Source organism: Paroedura picta, chromosome 7 (assembly GCF_049243985.1).
Source record: "Paroedura picta isolate Pp20150507F chromosome 7, Ppicta_v3.0, whole genome shotgun sequence".
Lineage (NCBI taxonomy): Eukaryota > Metazoa > Chordata > Lepidosauria > Squamata > Gekkonidae > Paroedura > Paroedura picta.
The window spans coordinates 16,983,536-17,001,535 of NC_135375.1; the positions used below are offsets into that span (position 1 = coordinate 16,983,536).

At 47.1% G+C, this 18,000-nt stretch overlaps 1 protein-coding gene across 6 annotated transcripts in view; it reads left to right on the forward strand.

Annotated features, from left to right (window-relative positions):
* The window catches only part of WDR7 (WD repeat domain 7), a 250,905-nt gene that overhangs the window by 198,589 nt on the left and 34,316 nt on the right, over positions 1–18,000 (forward strand). For all 6 annotated transcript variants that reach the window (XM_077346857.1, XM_077346856.1, XM_077346858.1 and 3 more), the window contains one exon: positions 3,782–3,881. In XM_077346857.1, the coding sequence (XP_077202972.1) occupies positions 3,782–3,881 (100 nt within the window). The remainder of the gene's footprint in view (positions 1–3,781; positions 3,882–18,000) is intronic.

Genomic DNA, 18,000 nt, shown 5'->3' on the forward strand with positions numbered 1-18,000 from the left:
TCCTGGCATGGCACAGCGCCCCAGAAGACCCGTGGCAAGGGAATGCAGAATTTTCCACGTTCCGTGGGATGCCGCAGGTGCCAGCAGGGGCTGGGTCGGGCCAGCGCCATGCATAATTGGCAGAGCTGGACCTTTTGGCCCTGACCTATGGTGTCCCTGCAGGGACACCGCACGCCCCTGTCAGCTCCGCGGAGCTGGCCGGGGAGTCTCCTCACCCCCACCTTGGTGGGAGAGTGGCATGCCGCTCCCCGCAATAGTGCGGTAGGGGCCCCATGCCCCCCACTCTACTCCCGCTGCTGCCACCTCCAGGCTGCATGCTGGGCTTTCAAGCTCTGGCATTTTGCCCGCACGTGCTATGCCAGAGTAGCCCGTGTACACTGGGGGATACCCTCCCCCATGAATACACGGGAAGCGCCGGGGCATGCTTCCTGGAGTTGGAAGGGACCTCATGGGTCATCTAGTCCAACCCCCTGCACTATGCAGGTCACTCACATCCCAATCGCTCATCTACTGTAACCTGCCACCCCTTTGCCTTCATCTGTGTACTGAGCTGAAGAGCCTCAATTTCTTTGTTGGTCTAAATTTGTAAAGAAGCAATGAGACTGTTTGGAGAAGTAGGTCCATCTTGGTGTAGTTGGTAAGAGCGGCGCTCTCTAATCCGGCAAACTGTGTTGATTCCCTGCTCCTCCTCACGCAGCCAGCTGGGTGATCTTGGGGTCATCACGGTCCTGTTACAGCTGTTCACACAGAGCACATCCATTAGAGCTCTCTCAGCCTCGCCTACTTACTGAAATAGGCTAAATAAATTACCTTCATGTCTAAAGGTACCTTCCTCAAAACCGACAATGAGCCATTTGGACTGAAAATGACCATTTCAGCACTGGAGGCTTTGCACCAGACTGCAGGCTGGAATTTGAGCCGGGGCAGATTTGCCCTGCCTCTTCCTTCTCCCGCATGGGGGAACATTTGGCCTGGTGCACCTCATCCATCCTAGATTTTTGCTCCCACACGGGAGCTGGAGCAGCAAAGTTCCCAGTGCAGAAACGGTCAACTAGAACAGAAATTGACTTTTCTGAATTTAGACTTCAGTGCTCTATCATGATATCTTAATTTTTAAGATAAGGAATATTTAAAATAGTGACTTAATAAATCATGTTGGTTTTCCCCTAGAAGGGAAGTCACAGATATTTGCCAGCAGTTTGGTTTAATTAAGTGAGAAACAGAACCAAAATCAGTTGCTTTGTGATAGATTTTTAAACCCTTAAGTTGGCAATAAAATTATGCACGTAAATGGCCATTAGGTAGCACTCCAGTCAAGCAAGTTAATTCCTTTCTATACTGGATCCCCCCCTCTCCTTTCCACAGGAAGTTGAAACTATCCAATTTACTATATCCTTGATCAAAGAAAGACAAAAACCTCAGAGGCTATTATGGGATTACTAGAGAAAAGTGGGGCCAGCCACCAATTATTCTCAGTTCCTTTACAGAGCACATATTTGAGGGCACTGGCTATACTTCTGCAAAAGAGAATGCCTAGATTACTTCTGAGGTTTTTAGATCAGTTTTGTAGCTAAAAACCTATTTAAATGTGCTTGGAATGTAATATTTTATTAACTACTGCCTTAGGCTCATCGGGTTTTTGATTTGGGGAGCTTCTGCTTTAAGGAATCCAGCAATGGTTTCCTTATTAGAGGACAAACCACTACCCCTTCAGCACCTCAGGGAACTCCCCAGTAGACAGGGAGAGGTTGATCATATCCCTAAGTGGCCCTCCTATCCACTGGCCGCCCTCCTTGAGCAGCCAAGACAGACAGGGATCCAGGGGAGAAATGGTTGCCCTCTCTGACCCCAGCTGCTTGTCCACTTGTGAACATGATCTGGATTTTCCTTGTGCTTGAAGGCCAACAGATATCCAGGCCCATACTAAATTACAAGAGAACTACTAGCTAAACTTGCAATGGTGAAAAGTCTCAGAAAACTTAAATCAACTGTTCAATCCACACGTGACTTTCTGTGGATGGTTTTGCTAGATCTGTGACATGCTGAGACATCAGGTCTTAATTGGAGTTTCATTTTATTGTTTGATTTTTAATTATATCGGCAATTGGCAATTATGGCTGGAAATGTTTGGTGGTGATTGACCTTTAGTAATCTGATTATTGTGTCCTGCAATGGCCAATTGGTTAAGCAATAAATCTGATTTTCAACTTGAGTCGTAGACTTCCGGTGTGGATTTTCATAAACAAGTTATTTCATAAACAAGTTATTAAACATTTGCCGAGAGGCTCAAAATATAGGAAGAAGCATAGTTCAAGTGGTGGAGCAAACATTATATCGGCATGAGGCTCCAAGTTCAATCTCTTGTGTATCCAGTTAAAACAGTGGTTCTCAACCTTCCTAACGACCCTTCAATACAGTTCCTCATGTTGTGGTGACCCCCAAACATAAAATTCTGCAAGGGTTCTTTCACAGAAATTAAACCGAAACTGACCAATAGCATGAAGATCCATTGTTCATGAATGTACATAAATTGGTTATACATTGTATATAAATTGGAGGGCGCCTTCAGTAGGGGTGGCAACAGTGGTGGCGCCCCTCCCTGGCCAAGCTGCTCGCCCTGCCGCAACCCCCGTGAAAGGGTCATTCAACCCCCAAAGGGGTCCTGACCCCTAGGTTGAGAGCCACTGAGTTAAAAGACTTCATACAGGAAGTGTTGGGAAAGACTTTTCAGCAGAAGAGGATACAAAATAAGACCTGCTCCAACAGAAGAGGAGGCGTTTCTGTCGCTCATACACGAAGCTGCCTCATTGCGAATCAGACCACTGGTCGATCAGATTCAGTACTATCTATTCAACCTGGCAGTGACTCTCCAAGGTCTCAGGCAGAGGTCTTTCACATCACCTACCATCTGGTCACATTTAACTGGAGATTCCAGGGATTGGACCTGAGACCTTCTGCAGGCCAGGGTGATGCTATTCCAGTGAGCCACACAGGGTTCTTGCATAGTGTTGCCAACCTCCCAGTGGTGGTTGGAGATCTCCCAGAATTACAAATGATTTCCAGGCTGCAGTTCTCCTGGAGAAAACACCTGCTTTGGAGGGGTGGATTCCATGGCTGTAGAGCAGGGGTAGTCAACCTGTGATCCTCCAGATGTTCATGGACTACAATTCCCATGAGCCCCTGCCAGCAAACGATTTTTTTTTTTGGTGGCAATCTCCCCTAGGGCTTCAAAACCTCTAGAAATTTCACATTTATCATGGCAACCTGCTGTGGTTAGGCTGAAAGCTCCCAAAATGAGGAAGATGAGGAAGGCAGTTTGTCGCCCCATGTAGCTTTTGCCAAGGTTGAAAGCCACTTTGGTGTAGTGGTTAGCAATGTGGACTTCTAATCTGGCATGCCGGGTTCAATTCTTCACTCCCCCACATGCAGCCAGCTGGGTGACCTTGGGCTCGCCACACCACTGATAAAGCTGTTCTGACCGAGCAGTGATATCAGGGCTCTCTCAGCGTCACCCACCTCACAGGGTGTCTGTTGTGGGGAGAGGAAAGGGAAGGCGACTGTAAGCCACTTTGAGACTCCTTCGGGTAAAAAAAAGTGGCATATAAGAACCAACTCTTCTTCTTCTTCTTCACCAGCCATTTAATTGCTAGGGGCAGAACTGTCGTGCTTAAAGGGCAAGATCATAAAAACCAATCTTTGCAACCAGCGCGACCAAATATCATTTTCCACAGCGTTTCACATTACGCGCGTTGTGATCACATCTCCCTTTTCCTCCCTTCAGGTTCTACATGGTCAGCTATTACGAGAGGAGCCACCGTATAGCAGTCGGGTCTCGCTTGGGTTCAGTGGCCCTCTACGACATCCGGACTGGGAAATGTCAGGTAAATAAATCATGGCGACCTCATCCCTGTAAGCTGTGGATGTTCTCGAAGGGAAAAAGCGACAAACTCCATCGCCACTTGACACGCGGCGTCTCCGCAACCTTATGGATCATGCTAAGGGGAATCAATAGTTTAACGAAGGGATCAATGCATATAGAGTCTTACTGTTTTCATTCGCTGCAACTGAATGGCCAGCACAGATGGGTTGATAACAGCTGTCCAAAGAGACGTATTTTAAAAGGCTGCCGTATAGAGGATAGAGCAGAGTTGTTCCTTCTTGCCCTGGAGGGACGGACCAGAACCAGTGGCATGAAATTAATTCGAAATAAATTCCGTCTAAATATCCTGACAGTGGTTTCTCAGTGCAACAGGCTTCCTCGGGAGGTGGTGGGTTCTCCATCTCTGGAAATGTTTAAACAGAGGCTGGATAGCCTTCTGACGGAGAGGCTGATTCTGTGAAGGCTCAAGGGGGTGGCAGGTTACAGTGGATGAGCGAGAGGGATGTGAGTGTCCTGCATAGTGCAGGGGGTGGGACTAGATGACCCAGGAGGTCCCTTCCAACTCTATTATTCTTTGATTCTATGATAGGTGTTACTCCTCACAAACTACCTTGGACGTCCATCCTATTACAGCATTGGTTTTCCACATTTGTAGCAAAACTGTTTTAGGAAAGGGCTTTCTTAAAATAACAACAACAACAACAACATAACAAAACAAACATGCCCATGTTGCCTTCTTTAGTACCCAGAGGCTTGTGATGCAATGATTGTAGATAAAAATCGAAAACGAATAATCCAAAGTCTGAAACGCAGCTGAATTTAGCCTCGCCGAACTCTGTAAAACTTTCTTCTGAGTAAGCGGGCTTAAGATCACAGTGTACGTTTTAATCCATATAGCTGTGCTAACCCTTGATTCAGATAGCCCAGGCTAGTCTGATTTTGTCAGATCTCAGAAGCTAAGCAGGGTCAGCCCTGGTTAGTATTTGGGTGGGAGACCACTCAGGAAGTCCAGGGCTGATACGCACACAGTGTCAAACCATCTCTGAATGTCTTGCCTTGAAAACCCTATGGGGTGACCGTAAGTCAGCTGAGACTTCCCACCACCAGTGCAGAGGTGCCAAACCCTCCTAACCCTAGGAATGTAGTACCATGTAGTATACATGTCAGGAGCTCCAAATCAACAGACCCCAGTGCTTATTACCCCTTCCCCAAACCTAAGGGCAGCCCCTAATTCAACTTTTTTCCCCTACGGTATACCTGCTAAGTAGCCCCCATTTTTAGGAAGACAGGGGAACTGAGAGCCACCTTGGTGTAGTGGTTAGGAGTGCGGACTTCTAATCTGGCGAGCCAGGTTTGATTCCGCATTTCCCCACATGCAGACAGCTGGGTGACCCTGGGCTTGCCAAGGAACTGATAAAGCTGTTCTGACCGAGCTGTAATATCAGGGCTCTCTCAGCCTCACCTACCTCACAGGGTGTCTGTTGTGGGGAGAGGAAAGGGAAGGCGACTGGAAGCTGCTTTGAGACTCCTTTGGGTAGAGAAAAGCAGCATATAAGAACCAACTCTTCTTCTTTTTCTTCAGTAATATCAGGGCTTTCTCAGCCTCACCTCCCTCGCAAGGTGTCTGTTGTGGGGAGAGGAAAGGGAAGGTGATTGTAAGCCGCTTTGAGACTCCTTTAGGTAGAGAAAAACCGCATGTAGGAACCAACTCTTCTTCTTCTGAATCTAGTTCTGTCTGAGGAGAAAGAGAGAAACGATACCGACCTACGAACTGAATTGATGTTTCCAAATAAGTTTCATTTATCATACGAGCACACGTCCTTCAGAGGAAGAGCAGCCTTTTCCCGTGGAAGTATCATCCGGTGTTGGTTGAGAAAAGTGTAAAGGGCAGCTTAGTCATGGGTTTTTTTAAAAAGAATATGCCCTTCTTTAAATGTTTCCCTCTTCCCCTTCCTCTCCCTCCCCTGCGCACCCCAGGACTTGTCTTGGCAAGACCTAAAATGCAGCCTCCCACTTAGAAAACCTGTAGGGGACTATTGTCCCATCTGCTTCCCTATTTCAGAGGACGACCTCGCCATTGAGCAAGCTGTGGTTTCCCTCCCTTTTTGTTAGGTCAAGCCTACAGTTTGTACCGAGGGATGAAATCTCCGTCCCCCTGCCTTTGGTCCCGTCTGTCACGGTCACAGCTTAAATTTTCACCTTTAGAGACGCGGGCGGCCAAAACCCTGCGCCAGAAGAGCCTTTACACGTTTTCGCTCGACCTTTTTGGGCCTCGTTGTTATTTCTGGGAGGAGAAACAGCCCGACGAAGCTTCAGGATTCGAACATGCTTATGTCCTAGCTTGGCCGCCGCCCTCCCTGTAGTTTGCTTGCCGACTTATCTGCAGGGCAAATAGTCTTGAGTCCTTTCCACCCCACCCCCTAGCCCTGGTTCAGGAAATGTGCCTCCACATTATGGATTCTGAAATGTGCTTTAAAAAATGTGTCTGCCTGTGAGTCTAAAGTAGCTAACAAAGGTCAGGGGTGTTGATAGACTGCCTGGGTAAGTGCTTACAGCTACATATCTCTATGAATGGTTGAATCTGCAATGAAAATCTTCCCTCTGGCTGGCTTTGCCCTTGGTTCAGTGGACATGCTCGAGTATCTTATCTCCCTGACTTTTTTGCCCTCTTTCTCTCAGCAACCTTTCGGGATGCATCCCGCGAGCTGGAAAACAGCACCCCGTTGGCTTAGAGAAGAGCGTTTAGCCATGCGTGCTTTGTGCGTTGTTGTGTGAGGTTGTGCTGCCTGTAAATCCGTACAGTGAAATCCAGATTTTTGCAATTTACGTTAAGAAGCCTGTCAGGCTGCTTGGCTAGAATTTGCAATAGCCCTGAAGGAGGGGAGCACTCTCAATGACCGTTTATGCACTGGAGGTTTCATGCCGGGTTGTAGGCTGGAGTTTTAGTCGAGCAGGTTGTCCCACCTCTTCCTGCACTCACATGAGGGAGTACTTGGCCTGGTGCATCTTATCCACCCCTGATCTGTGCTCCTGACAGGGGGGTGGGGCAGTGAAGTTGCCAGTGCATAAACGGTCAATGTGGCACCGCTCAGGAGCGTGGTCTGATTCGCACGGCGGCTTGATGCGCCCCCCGCTGCCTTGTGATGTCATAAACAAGCAGCAGTTAAATTCCTGTCGGGAACCATTCGTGGGTTGCCGAGCTTGGACAGCGGCTAGTTATGAAGACGAACTAAAGTTGGCGGGCCCAGAATGAATGGAGCTCACTGTCATGTATTGTCAAACGTACAGTAGCACCAGATTTAGCCAAGATAGATCAATGAAGCCACTGAATTCCTTTGGGGGCTGTCCTGCCCTGGATGGCCCAGGCTAGACCAACCTTGGAAGTTAAGCATCTCTTGGATGGGAGACCACCACCAAGGAAGTCCCAGGATGCTGCACTGAGGCAGTCAGTGGCAAGCCACCTGTGAACCTCTCTGACCTTGAAAAGCTGACAAGGTCACTGTAAGCTGCGACTTGAAGCCACTTTATATCGTCAGATGCAGGAGGGCAAACAGAGAATGTCTGCTTCCTTCATGGTCTCCTTGAAGGATCTCAGGAGGCTTCCACCTGGCATGCGTTCGGAGTGGATCCCTGAACTGGAAGTGCCCTTGAATTTGGTTTTGGTGCTGGGAAAGTGCCTTCAAGTTGTAGCCACCTTGCAAAAACCACATATGGGTTTCAAAGGAAGAGACGTTCAGAGGTGGCTTGCAATCTCCTGCCTCCACCTAGCAACCCTGGACTTCGTTGGCAGTCCCCCCTTCAAGAACTAACCAGGGCCAACCCTGCTTAGCTTCTGTGATCTGTCAAGCTTGGGCCATCCAGGTTAGGCTCTGGTCTAGCAAAGTATGTTTTAGCCATTAAAGCTGTGATCAAATTTATTGACAAATTGGTGCTAGGAACTTGCTCTGTCTTTGCGCAGAAAGGGTCCCTTGAACTTCATGCTTCTAGAGCAGGGAATGTCAGACTCATTGTGAAATAACTGAGGACAAGGGTGGCCCCTCTTGAAAACAAGACGGAGCTTCGAGAAGAAGCTCTAGCAGCTTCCATTCGACAAATGAATTCAATATGTTTGTCGTTCATTGTTTAGTAAGCTGACCAACAAAACAGCCTATTGCAGGGGTAGCCAAACTGTGGCTCTCCAAATGGCCATGGACTACAATGCCCATGAGCCCCTGTCAGCACATGCCTTGCATGTGCTGGCAGGGGCTCATGGGAATGGTAGTCCATGGCTATCTGGAGAGCCACAGTTTGGCCACCCTCTGGCCTATTGGATCACCGGCTGTGGGCTGCTGGCCAGCAACTTGTGCTGTGGTTTTCTGTGCTTGTCAAGTGTCCTGAAATGTGGTTCCCGGTCACCACCTCAAAAATCGGCTGGCAGCAAGCGTGGCACAGAGTCTGGCAAGCGAAGTTTGTGTTTGACAGTCCCCTGATGGACCCAACAATGACTAATAAGCCCGCACCCAATTTAGGAGGAGGGGGTACACGTGGTGACCGTACATTCCACTGGGAACCCTTAACTGAAAACTAGGGTGAAGCTGACATGTACGGCTGGCAGGGAAATTATACAACTTGTTTTCAGTCTTATATCACTCATACACACTGTATACTTCAGCTTAATTTATCATTTTATTTTACTTTTATTTCTTGGATTTCTAAGCCGTCCCTCTCCGGAAAGGTCTCGGGGCGGCTTCCCACAAAGAATTATCCCAAACCATAAAAACATTTTTAAACTGTGTTTAAAAACCTTAAAAGTGGACCCATAAAATGCTTGAATGAGGTCATTTTCCCTCCGATGTTTCCTGCCCCCTCCCCAGCAATTTTCCATAAACTGCAGTCAACTCACCAGGGGCACCCAACTGGATATCTGGGGTGAAATAAATAAAATATGGAACGGCTTTGACCAAACAGCACGTTTTCCTTCTCTCCCATTGCAATGGTTCTTCGCCTGCTGTTCCGTTCCCCTATTACTAAAGGGAAATACTTAATACAAGTTTCTTAAAAGGTTGACTTTTTTCCCTTGGCAGCTTGTTGCATGCTTAATGTGACCTCCAAAGTTTCTTTTGGGGTCCGCATGGCGCCCACCCTCCCTTAGTTTTTGCTCGGGCAGTAATCAGTTGCATGTCCAAGAGACAAGTGGGTCACCGTCCCTGAAATACTTAGTATTTATATAGCAGCTGAAAGCATTTCAATTGCTTCCCACACCCTTCCAATTGCGTGCAAAAACATCCTTTAAAAGGTATTGAGGCGACCCCGGAAACCTTGTACTTCAAGGGCTCATGCAAATGACGTTGCCTCTGCTGACTTTGCATCTGCCCCACCCCTCCCAGGAAGAGAGGGGGCCAGCCCAGGCAGGAGGCATGTATCCCTCTCGTCTGACCCCTCGGAGAACTCATCATGGCTTTATTACAGCGCCGCTTGCCCCAAACTCATCCCGCAGCAGACTGATGAATCTCAGGCTAGCTCCGGTTGAACTTCAGCCGATGATGTCTCAGCACTTTGTGGTTGGCAGCTCGGATCGGCCTGGCCCAAGTTGTAAAAGCAGATGTAGACAGCCTAGTTGTGTCTTTTTCTAAATAGCCTACTTGAAATGCCACTCCTGCATATTTTATTCCATTTGGTATATCTTGCGCTTGAGAGCATGACTCGTTTTGAAGATCTTTTTTTTTTTTTCTCCTTTGGTTTGGATCCAGCCGGTTCTTCTGCTCAGCTTCACCGGATTCTTCTGCTTACCGTAGACTCCTCCCCCCCCCCAGGCATATCCCATAATGAACACGTGAAGCTGCCATTGTTTGCTTGACAGCTTTCCAGGGTTTTGTGCAGATGCCTTTCTTATCACCTAAAACTTGATCCTTTTTTCAACTGAAGATGTCAGGATTGAGCCTGCATGCCAAGAGTCACTTGGTGTACTGGTTAAGAGTGGCAGCCTCTACACTGGAGAGCCAGGTTTGATTCCCCGCTCCTCCACCAGCTATCAGCTGGGTAATCTTGGGCCAGACACAGTTCTCTCAAGGCTGTTCTTACAGAACAGTTCTAGGTGAGCTCTCTCAGCCTCACCTCCCTCACAGGGTGACTGTTGTGAGGAGAGGAAGGGAAAGGTGTTTGTAAGCCGCTTTGAGACTCCTTTGGGTAGAGAAAAGCAGCATATAAGAACCAACTCTTCTTCTTCTTCTTCAGTAATATCAGGGCTCTGTCAGCCTCACCTCCCTCACAGGGTGTCTGTTGTGGGGAGAGGAAGAGTAGGCAATTATAAGCCACTTTGAGACTCCTTCGAGTAATAAAGATCAGGGTACAAAAAAACAGCTGGTTCTTCAGATCCTCTACCCTTGAGCCACAGTCCCTCTGAAGATCTCAAGCATAGCCTTGTTGGGTGATCAAATGATCCTTGATTCCCGTTTTTTACCAGCAGAAAAACAGGTTGGATCCAAGCCATTGTCCCTAGGTTCCTCAAGCTATCTGCGGCTGGCAGTCTTAAGACATCTGGGGCTATTCTGAAGTGGTTATGAAGTTCTCCTATAGACAAAGATGCTGTCTTATATCCTTATTCTCTGCTCAGTGAACAGTGGTGATTTTCTCCTGCAAAAGAGGCTGTTGCACAGGAACAAGGTTCTTGCTCTAGAGCAGTGGTCCCCAACCTCCGGTCCAGGGACCGGGACCGGTCCGTAGATCAGTCGGTACCGGGCCGTGGCTCCTCCTAGTCCTCCTCCCCGGCTGCTGCCTCAGGGGCTGCCCTGCCACTCTACCGCTGGCTCACCTTTGGTGCTCTCCAGCGGCCACCATGGCTGGGGCTTCCCCTCAGGGTAGCACTGTGCAGCTACTGCACAGGAAGTCAGGGGCACTGGTGGGAAAGCAAGCGGAGCAGGGGCTCAGGCGGCGGTGACGTCCCTCAGCAAAAGACTACCCCCCCGGTCCTCAGTAAGATTGTCAAGCGTTGACCAGTCCCCGGTGATAAAAAGGTTGGGGACCACTGCTCTAGAGGAGAACTCTTCTGTTCACTTGACTGATACAGCAGGAGACTTCTTGGTCTTGCATTTTTCTCTTGAACCACCACATTTGGTTGCCGCTTGCAAGTTCCCCCTCCCTCAAGACTTCTGGCCAATGAGATGAAAACACTGTCTTTTGCACCTTATTAGGAACAGCTCCCATGGCTGTGGTGTCTAAGCTCTACAACCGGCAGCCTGCAGATTCAGTCTGCCCTCCAGGAGCTCACCCATCTGGCCACTCTGTGATCTTGAGGTCCTTCTTCGGCAGTATGATGAGCAACAGATGCTCCGCTGAGCCCTTCTCTTGTTCTGTACCTCGGCACGTCACTGAGATTTGGTTTGCAGATGCAGCGGATGCATTGGAAGTAATTGCATCACTTCTGACTCCAGATGTGCTCGGAAGGGAAGAAATTGGGGTTTCTTTGTTTTCATATCAACATTACTGTGCATTAAAAAAAATCAATAAAGTAGGAAACTAGCACAGAAAGGAGCAGGCGAAAACTTTTTTCCAGGTTGTTTTAATGTTTTAGTGGTAAAGGTTACATTTGGCTTTGTTAATCTGGAATTTAGCAGAATACCTAAATACGAGTGTGGTAGGCCAAGATTTTCAGGGTATGAGTTTTTGAGAGTCAAAAGTCATATAATTAAAGGAGCTTTGACTCACAAAATCATGTTGGTCTCTATGGCAGGTTCCTGGAGAGGCAACGTAAGAATTTTCTAAATAAATAAAAATTAGCATTTATCAACTCCAACCTAGAATCATAGAATCATAGAGTGGGAAGGGACCTCCTGGGCCATCTAGTCCAGCCTCCAGCACTGTGCAGGACACACACAACCCTATCGCTCATCCACAGTAACCTGCCACCCCCTTGAACCTTCACAGAATCAGCCTCTCCGTCAGATGGCTCTCTGTTTTAAAAGATGGAAAGGCGAAGACAGGAGGGCTGATAAAGGTTGGTTGTCTGGTGGGGAGAGAAGGAAGTGGAGAGGCTGGGGGGGGGGGGCGGTCGGGGAAGGGAAAGAGGAAATAGTCAGGGAGGTCCCCCCTACAAGTCCTTCCAAGTCCTCCCTGTTGGCTAAAATATAATAATGTAGTGAGCTGTAGATTAGCCTACATTTCTGTTAACACTCCCCAGTTCTTTTGCTATACATTCCCCCACTTCCATTCCTGTAAATTATGTCTGCAAGTACGCGGATTGTGCATGTGCATGTCGATCGTTCACATCGCCTTGGATCTCCCTCATTGTTTTCACGCATTGCGCCTTCTCTGGGTTCTTAAAAAATATATATTGTAGCCATTGGTTTCCGGTTAGGACAGCACAGGGCGTTGGCAAGCCAGCAATCCGTTGTCCAAACAAAGAGGAGAAAGAGAGGTTACTTTTGTGCGGGGTTCATAGAAACAGATCTGTCGGCTTCCGCATGCATTCTTTCCCCCCTTTCAGCCCATTTTTAATCAGGTCTCCCGCCTGATGGCTCTATATAGCAACTTGGAGATTGCATCTCGTGATTAATGCCATGATGGATGCGGAGAATCGCCTTTTCCTTGAGAAATAATAAATCAACACTTGTTTCCAATGGTACGTCTTTCCTCCCAAGCGTGGTTTTGCGAAATTAGCACGGCGTATTTTAAAAGTTGTCATTTATTAATACGACTGGAGAAATATCGCCTCTGGCAACAATAATCTGCATGGCCTTATTATCCCATTACGTTGATTCATTAGTCCTGGCTGCCTACTGTACCTATAAATCTATTAACTTAAGGTGGTTATTCGCGACTTAATTTTTAAAAGCAAGTGGTCGTTAAGCGTTATTTGGGAATTTGTGATTTAAAACACACACACACACACACACACAGGTGTTGCGATAACCTCATTGGAATGCAAGCCAAAAGAGCCCTGCTCATCTCTTATCCTTTTAAAGGAATCTCTGATTGTTTTAGGAGGCAAGCAGCATTCCTGGTAGTATTGTGCAATAAGTATTCCAAGTACACCCTATTTCCTGTCTTACAGTCATCACTCATTGTTTAGATCTGTTTTCATCAGGCTTTCTTCCTCAGTACGTTCTTTCCTTCCCTAAGATCTTTCCTTTTCTCTCTCTCTCTCTCTTTTTTCCAGGCGCCGACCCCGGGTTGTATAAAACGTTTTTAACAGCCATTTTTATTTTGTTCTCGCGTTCGACGAAGTTGGAATTAATTTCATTTTGTGCCTGTGTCTCTGTGTGCTTTCCCGTGGTGGTCGGTAGTGTATTGTGAGAAGTGGAACAAGGCAGTGTCCTTCCCATGGCCGTATTGATTTGCCCTTCAGCTGTTTGCAGTGCATAGAGAACCTAAGGCCTTGTTGTTGATTATCTACACAATGTCTCTGTGAACATTATTGACCCAGTGCTGCTTACTGCCTGTGGCTCTTGATTTTTCACACCGTCTCCATGACACTCATAATAAAACATACTATCTTATTGCTACTCTGCTCTGGAAAGAGACCGATGCGGCTTTAGTACAACCACTAACATTTCTGGATAGCATTTATTATATGTTTGGGGGGTGGGGAGGGGGGTGGAAAGCAATAGCAACTTATGAGATTGTGCATAGGGGCTGAGGTTTTTGGCAGATGTTGCCCAGTTTGAGGTAGGGGAGAGAAGGGGAGATGCTGTCCTATCGTTAAAGAATTGTGGGATTGCATGGCCAAAAAGAGCGGGTTTGCAGCCGCAGTGGATTTTCTGTTGTTGTCATAATTTCCTTTGAATCAGCAGGCAACTTCATAAGCGTTGAAAGCCGAATGCTGATGTCTGAGACTGGCTTAATGCTGCAGGCAAAAACCTTAGCCACTTCAGCTGCAGAGATGAGGACGTCTCGTGTTTTGCCTTTCTCTAATTGGCTGTCAAACGCTGGGGGTGGGGGGGGGGGAAGTGCTCACCCTCTGCTTCATTCAGTAATTCGTGTCTTAAATATAATTCACCTGCACTCCTCAGACTCTTGGAAGTGGTATGTTCCCAACGAGGTTAATAGGAATAAGTGGGTTTGCTACCGGTGTCCTTAGGAATTTAAGCTTCCCGTAAGAAATCAATGGGAGCCATTGTTTAATGTGCACCATTGCAAAAGGTGTTCCGCCATATTCCTGTAGTACGCAGCGGTGAGATTATCTCCCCTGCCCCCAGTTAAGCAACTTGCAATGAGATAATTTCCACTCCAGTTAAGCAACTTAAATTTTTCTTCCAAGTAGGTCAGCATAAGAGTATCTGCATGTCCCCATGCTTGTGGGTGTTCTTTTTATTTATTTAAAATTATACATCTTTTCCGTTCCATCTCCTGAGACTCAAGGTGGATGGCATCATAATAAAATCACCTCTAGAAATAAAGATACAGATAAAACCTGAACATCCTAAATTTATGCAATTAAAATCTATAAACATATTGCAGTTATCAGGTGCCCAGATGTTCTACTTGTTGGATGAGAAGGAGATGGGAGGTTCATACCAGCCGTAGCTGATGTATAACTTAGGGCAGGCTTGTTCAACAAGAGTTTTGTGAAAGCCTGGGGTTTCTCAAATACCCAGAAAGGCTTTCCTGAATGGAATCATACAATCATAGAGTTGGAAGGGATCTCCAGGATCATCTAATCCAAACCCCCTGCACAATGCAGGAACTCGCACCTACTTGCCCCCATACAGTGACCCCAATTTCATGCCCAAGTGATCCCCCCATAAACCAAAAACCTCCAGTATCCAGCCTGGCCTGGAGGAAATTTACCTACTATCCCACAGTAGTGATCAGCAATTCCCTGGGTATACAAGGAAGGGCCACAAGAGACAAACAGTGGCACATCCCTTCCTGCCCATCAACTCACAATCTGCCTAGGTTCATAAGATCAGCATTTCTATCAGATGATTATCTAGCCTCTGCTTTAAAAATTCCAAAGAAGAAGCGTCTACCACCTCTTGAGGAAGCCCGTTCCACTGAGGAAGCACTCTAACTGTCAGGAACGTCTTCCGGATGTTTAGCCAAAAATTCTTTTGAATTAATTTCAACCCATTGGTTCTGGTCTGAACCTCTGGGGCAACAGAAAACATCTCTGCTCCATCCTCTATGTGACAGCCCTTCAAGGACTTGGGGATGGCTATCCTATATCACCTCTTAGTCGCCTTCTCTCCAGGCTAAACAGACCAAGCTCCCTCAACCTTTTTGTATATTTTTTAATATATATATTTTATTTTTTTTAAAATTATCAGGTGACATGATCACATATGGTCATGTTGACAGCCCCCCAAATGGCCAACGATGGGCCTGAAGGGGGTGAAAAAGGCCCCAGTCATAAAAATGCTTGCTGGCTGAGGCTCATTACATGTGGTAGAGACTGGAATCCAGAGAAGTTACTCTCATTTTAACTCAACTGTGTTGTGGTTGTTGACAGAGTTGCGGATGTCTGCCCCAGCCCTGTTCCTGGCCCAGCGGAGTAAGCTGTTGGGACATTTCTGGTGTTTGGGAGGGGGCAGAGGACAATGGAGCATGATGTCCCTTCCGGTGGATATGTCTGGGTGATGTCACTTCTAGTGACATGTGACTTCTGGGAATGTGGCAAGGAGATGTTGCCTAGTGACATCACTTCTAGGGATTCTCAAAGCCTGAAGAATGTTTCAGGAGTTTCTCAACGGCAGAAAGTTTGAGAAAGGCTGGTTTAGGGCTTTGGCAGAGAGACCAGCATAATTCAGATGTTATTTTTGGCCTCAACCATAGCCCTGATGGAATAGCTCTGGTTTACAAGCTGATCAAAGGCCTGCGGGCTCTGATCTCATTTGGACAAGCGTTCCACCAAGCCCATCTAATCTCCTTGGGGCTGGGGATCATGAGCAAGTTTTGCTCACTGGATCTTAGAGCTCTTGTATAGGGAGCGGCCACAGTTATGATGGCCCCAGACTATTGATGTATTAGGCATGCACGCTAGACATAGCAATTTTTAATAGTTATGGTATTATATTTCATCAGCTCATCCTAGAAGACAGTAGCTTACTTTTGTGGCTTTTAGACCCAATTGAGACTCAAATCACAGCGGCTTGAGCACCAAAGAAAACCCTTTAAGAGGCATAATTCATCTCGGAAGACACAACGCGATACCTTAGCTTGCTTGCTGAATCCAGCTCAAGACCTTGCAGTAATTGAAACCGCTCCATATGCATAAGTGGGACAGTGAAAACTTCATGGACTTGTCGAGCTCTCATGGGACTAGACCTCTGTATGCAACACAGCTTCTGTTTAGAGACCGTATCCAATTATAAGCAACATGCTGAGGCAAACCACTCTTGTTTTGTCTCTTGCCTTGAAAACCCTATGGATTATCCATAAGCCATGACTTCATGGCACTCTCCACAGCCACCATAAGAGTTCCTTGGACCCAGAACAGCACCGATATACTGGATATGATCACTGCTTCTGCAAATGGGAAGACTGCTAGTTAAAAAACACACACATCTGAATAGATTATGCCAGTACCAGGCATAACGCTGCACCACGAGTAGCTCCAAATGGACCGGAAGCCCACGAGCCTGTGATGTTCTCTTAGCAACCTGCTAACATTGGTTAGCTGAAGGGGGTCATAACATCAGGATCATAGCGTAAAATGGGCTAGCATATTATGGGCTAGCATAGTGCAGAGATTCTATCAGTTGACCATGAAGGTACCACTCAAAGATTTGTCAGTCTTTGAGGTCTGAGGAAGTGATATCAATTGGCCACGCCTCCCTGCCATGTCCCCTGAAAGTGGGAGGAGTCTTGGGTGGCAAAGATCTAAATGGCCATGGCCCCTCCCCTTCCTACTCTTTCCTGTCCCATCATTGGCCACTTTGGGAGGGGGCAGGTGAGTTTGCCCAAATAAGGGTTGAATTCTTTAAAATTAAAAAAAACAACACCTTTTTCTTTCACAAGGTGGGAGGACTCTCCCCAGCTGCCATTTTGAAAACCTCCATGCTACGGTACCATTGTGGGGACTTTGCAGTACCTTATGGTACCCAAAGCAGCTTACAACCTTCTTTTCTCCACCATTTTGTCCTCACAACAGCCCTGTGGGATAGGTTAGGCTGAGAAGACTAGGATTGGCCCAAAACTTGCATAGCAGAGTTGAGATTTGAATATCGGTCTCCTCCGTACTAGTCCAGTGCTGTCACCACTATATGGCACTGGTTCACACAATATATGAGACTGTACAGCAAGTGCCTTTAACTGGACCTTGTTGTGAAAGTACATATTTGTTCCCAGTTCCATTGTGGACGAATTACTATATTCAAGTCCCGTGACACTTTAAAATCCAGCAAGATTTGGGGGTGATAAGCTTTTGAGAGTCAAAGCTCCCAAAACTTTGTTGGCCTCCGAGGTGCTTTGACTCTCAAAAACTTGTGTCTCCCAATTTTTGTTGGCCTCTAAAGTGTGCTGAGCCTCTTGTGGCGCAGAGTGGTAAGGCAGTCGTCTGAAAGCTTTGCCCATGAGGCTGGGAGTTCAATCCCAGCAGCCGGCTCAAGGTTGACTCAGCCTTTCATCCTTCCGAGGTCGGTAAAATGAGTACCCAGCTTGCTGGAGGGTAAACGGTAATGACTGGGGAAGGCACTGGCAAACCACCCCGTATTGAGTCTGCCATGAAAACACTAGAGGGCGTCACCCCAAGGGTCAGACATGACTCGGTGCTTGCACAGGGGATACCTTTACCTTTAAAGTGTGCTGGATTCAGAATCTACGTCTTCCATTGCTCACTCATGGGGCTACCCACTGAATCTGTCTTCATGGGCAGATGAAAAAAAGCGTCTCTGTGTCTTCCAGACAAACAAACCATCTATAGTTTGGATCCAAGCAAAAATTACACCCGCAGTGATTTTCAACTTGATTCGAGTGCCACCAATTCTTATGCAAACGCCTGACCTTTATTTTCTTATCACCACCGTTTGTGATAGATGTTTGAATTCCAGAAGTATAATAGTATTATCTGGCTCCCAAGGGCCACCTAATATCTCCCTGCAGCCCTTCCTTGTCCTTCCTGAATGGAGCGTGCCGTCTGGTAAGCCACTGTGATACCCTTTTCTGTTCTGGCCTGGTTTTAAATGCCCGGGCCTCTTTTTAAGTGT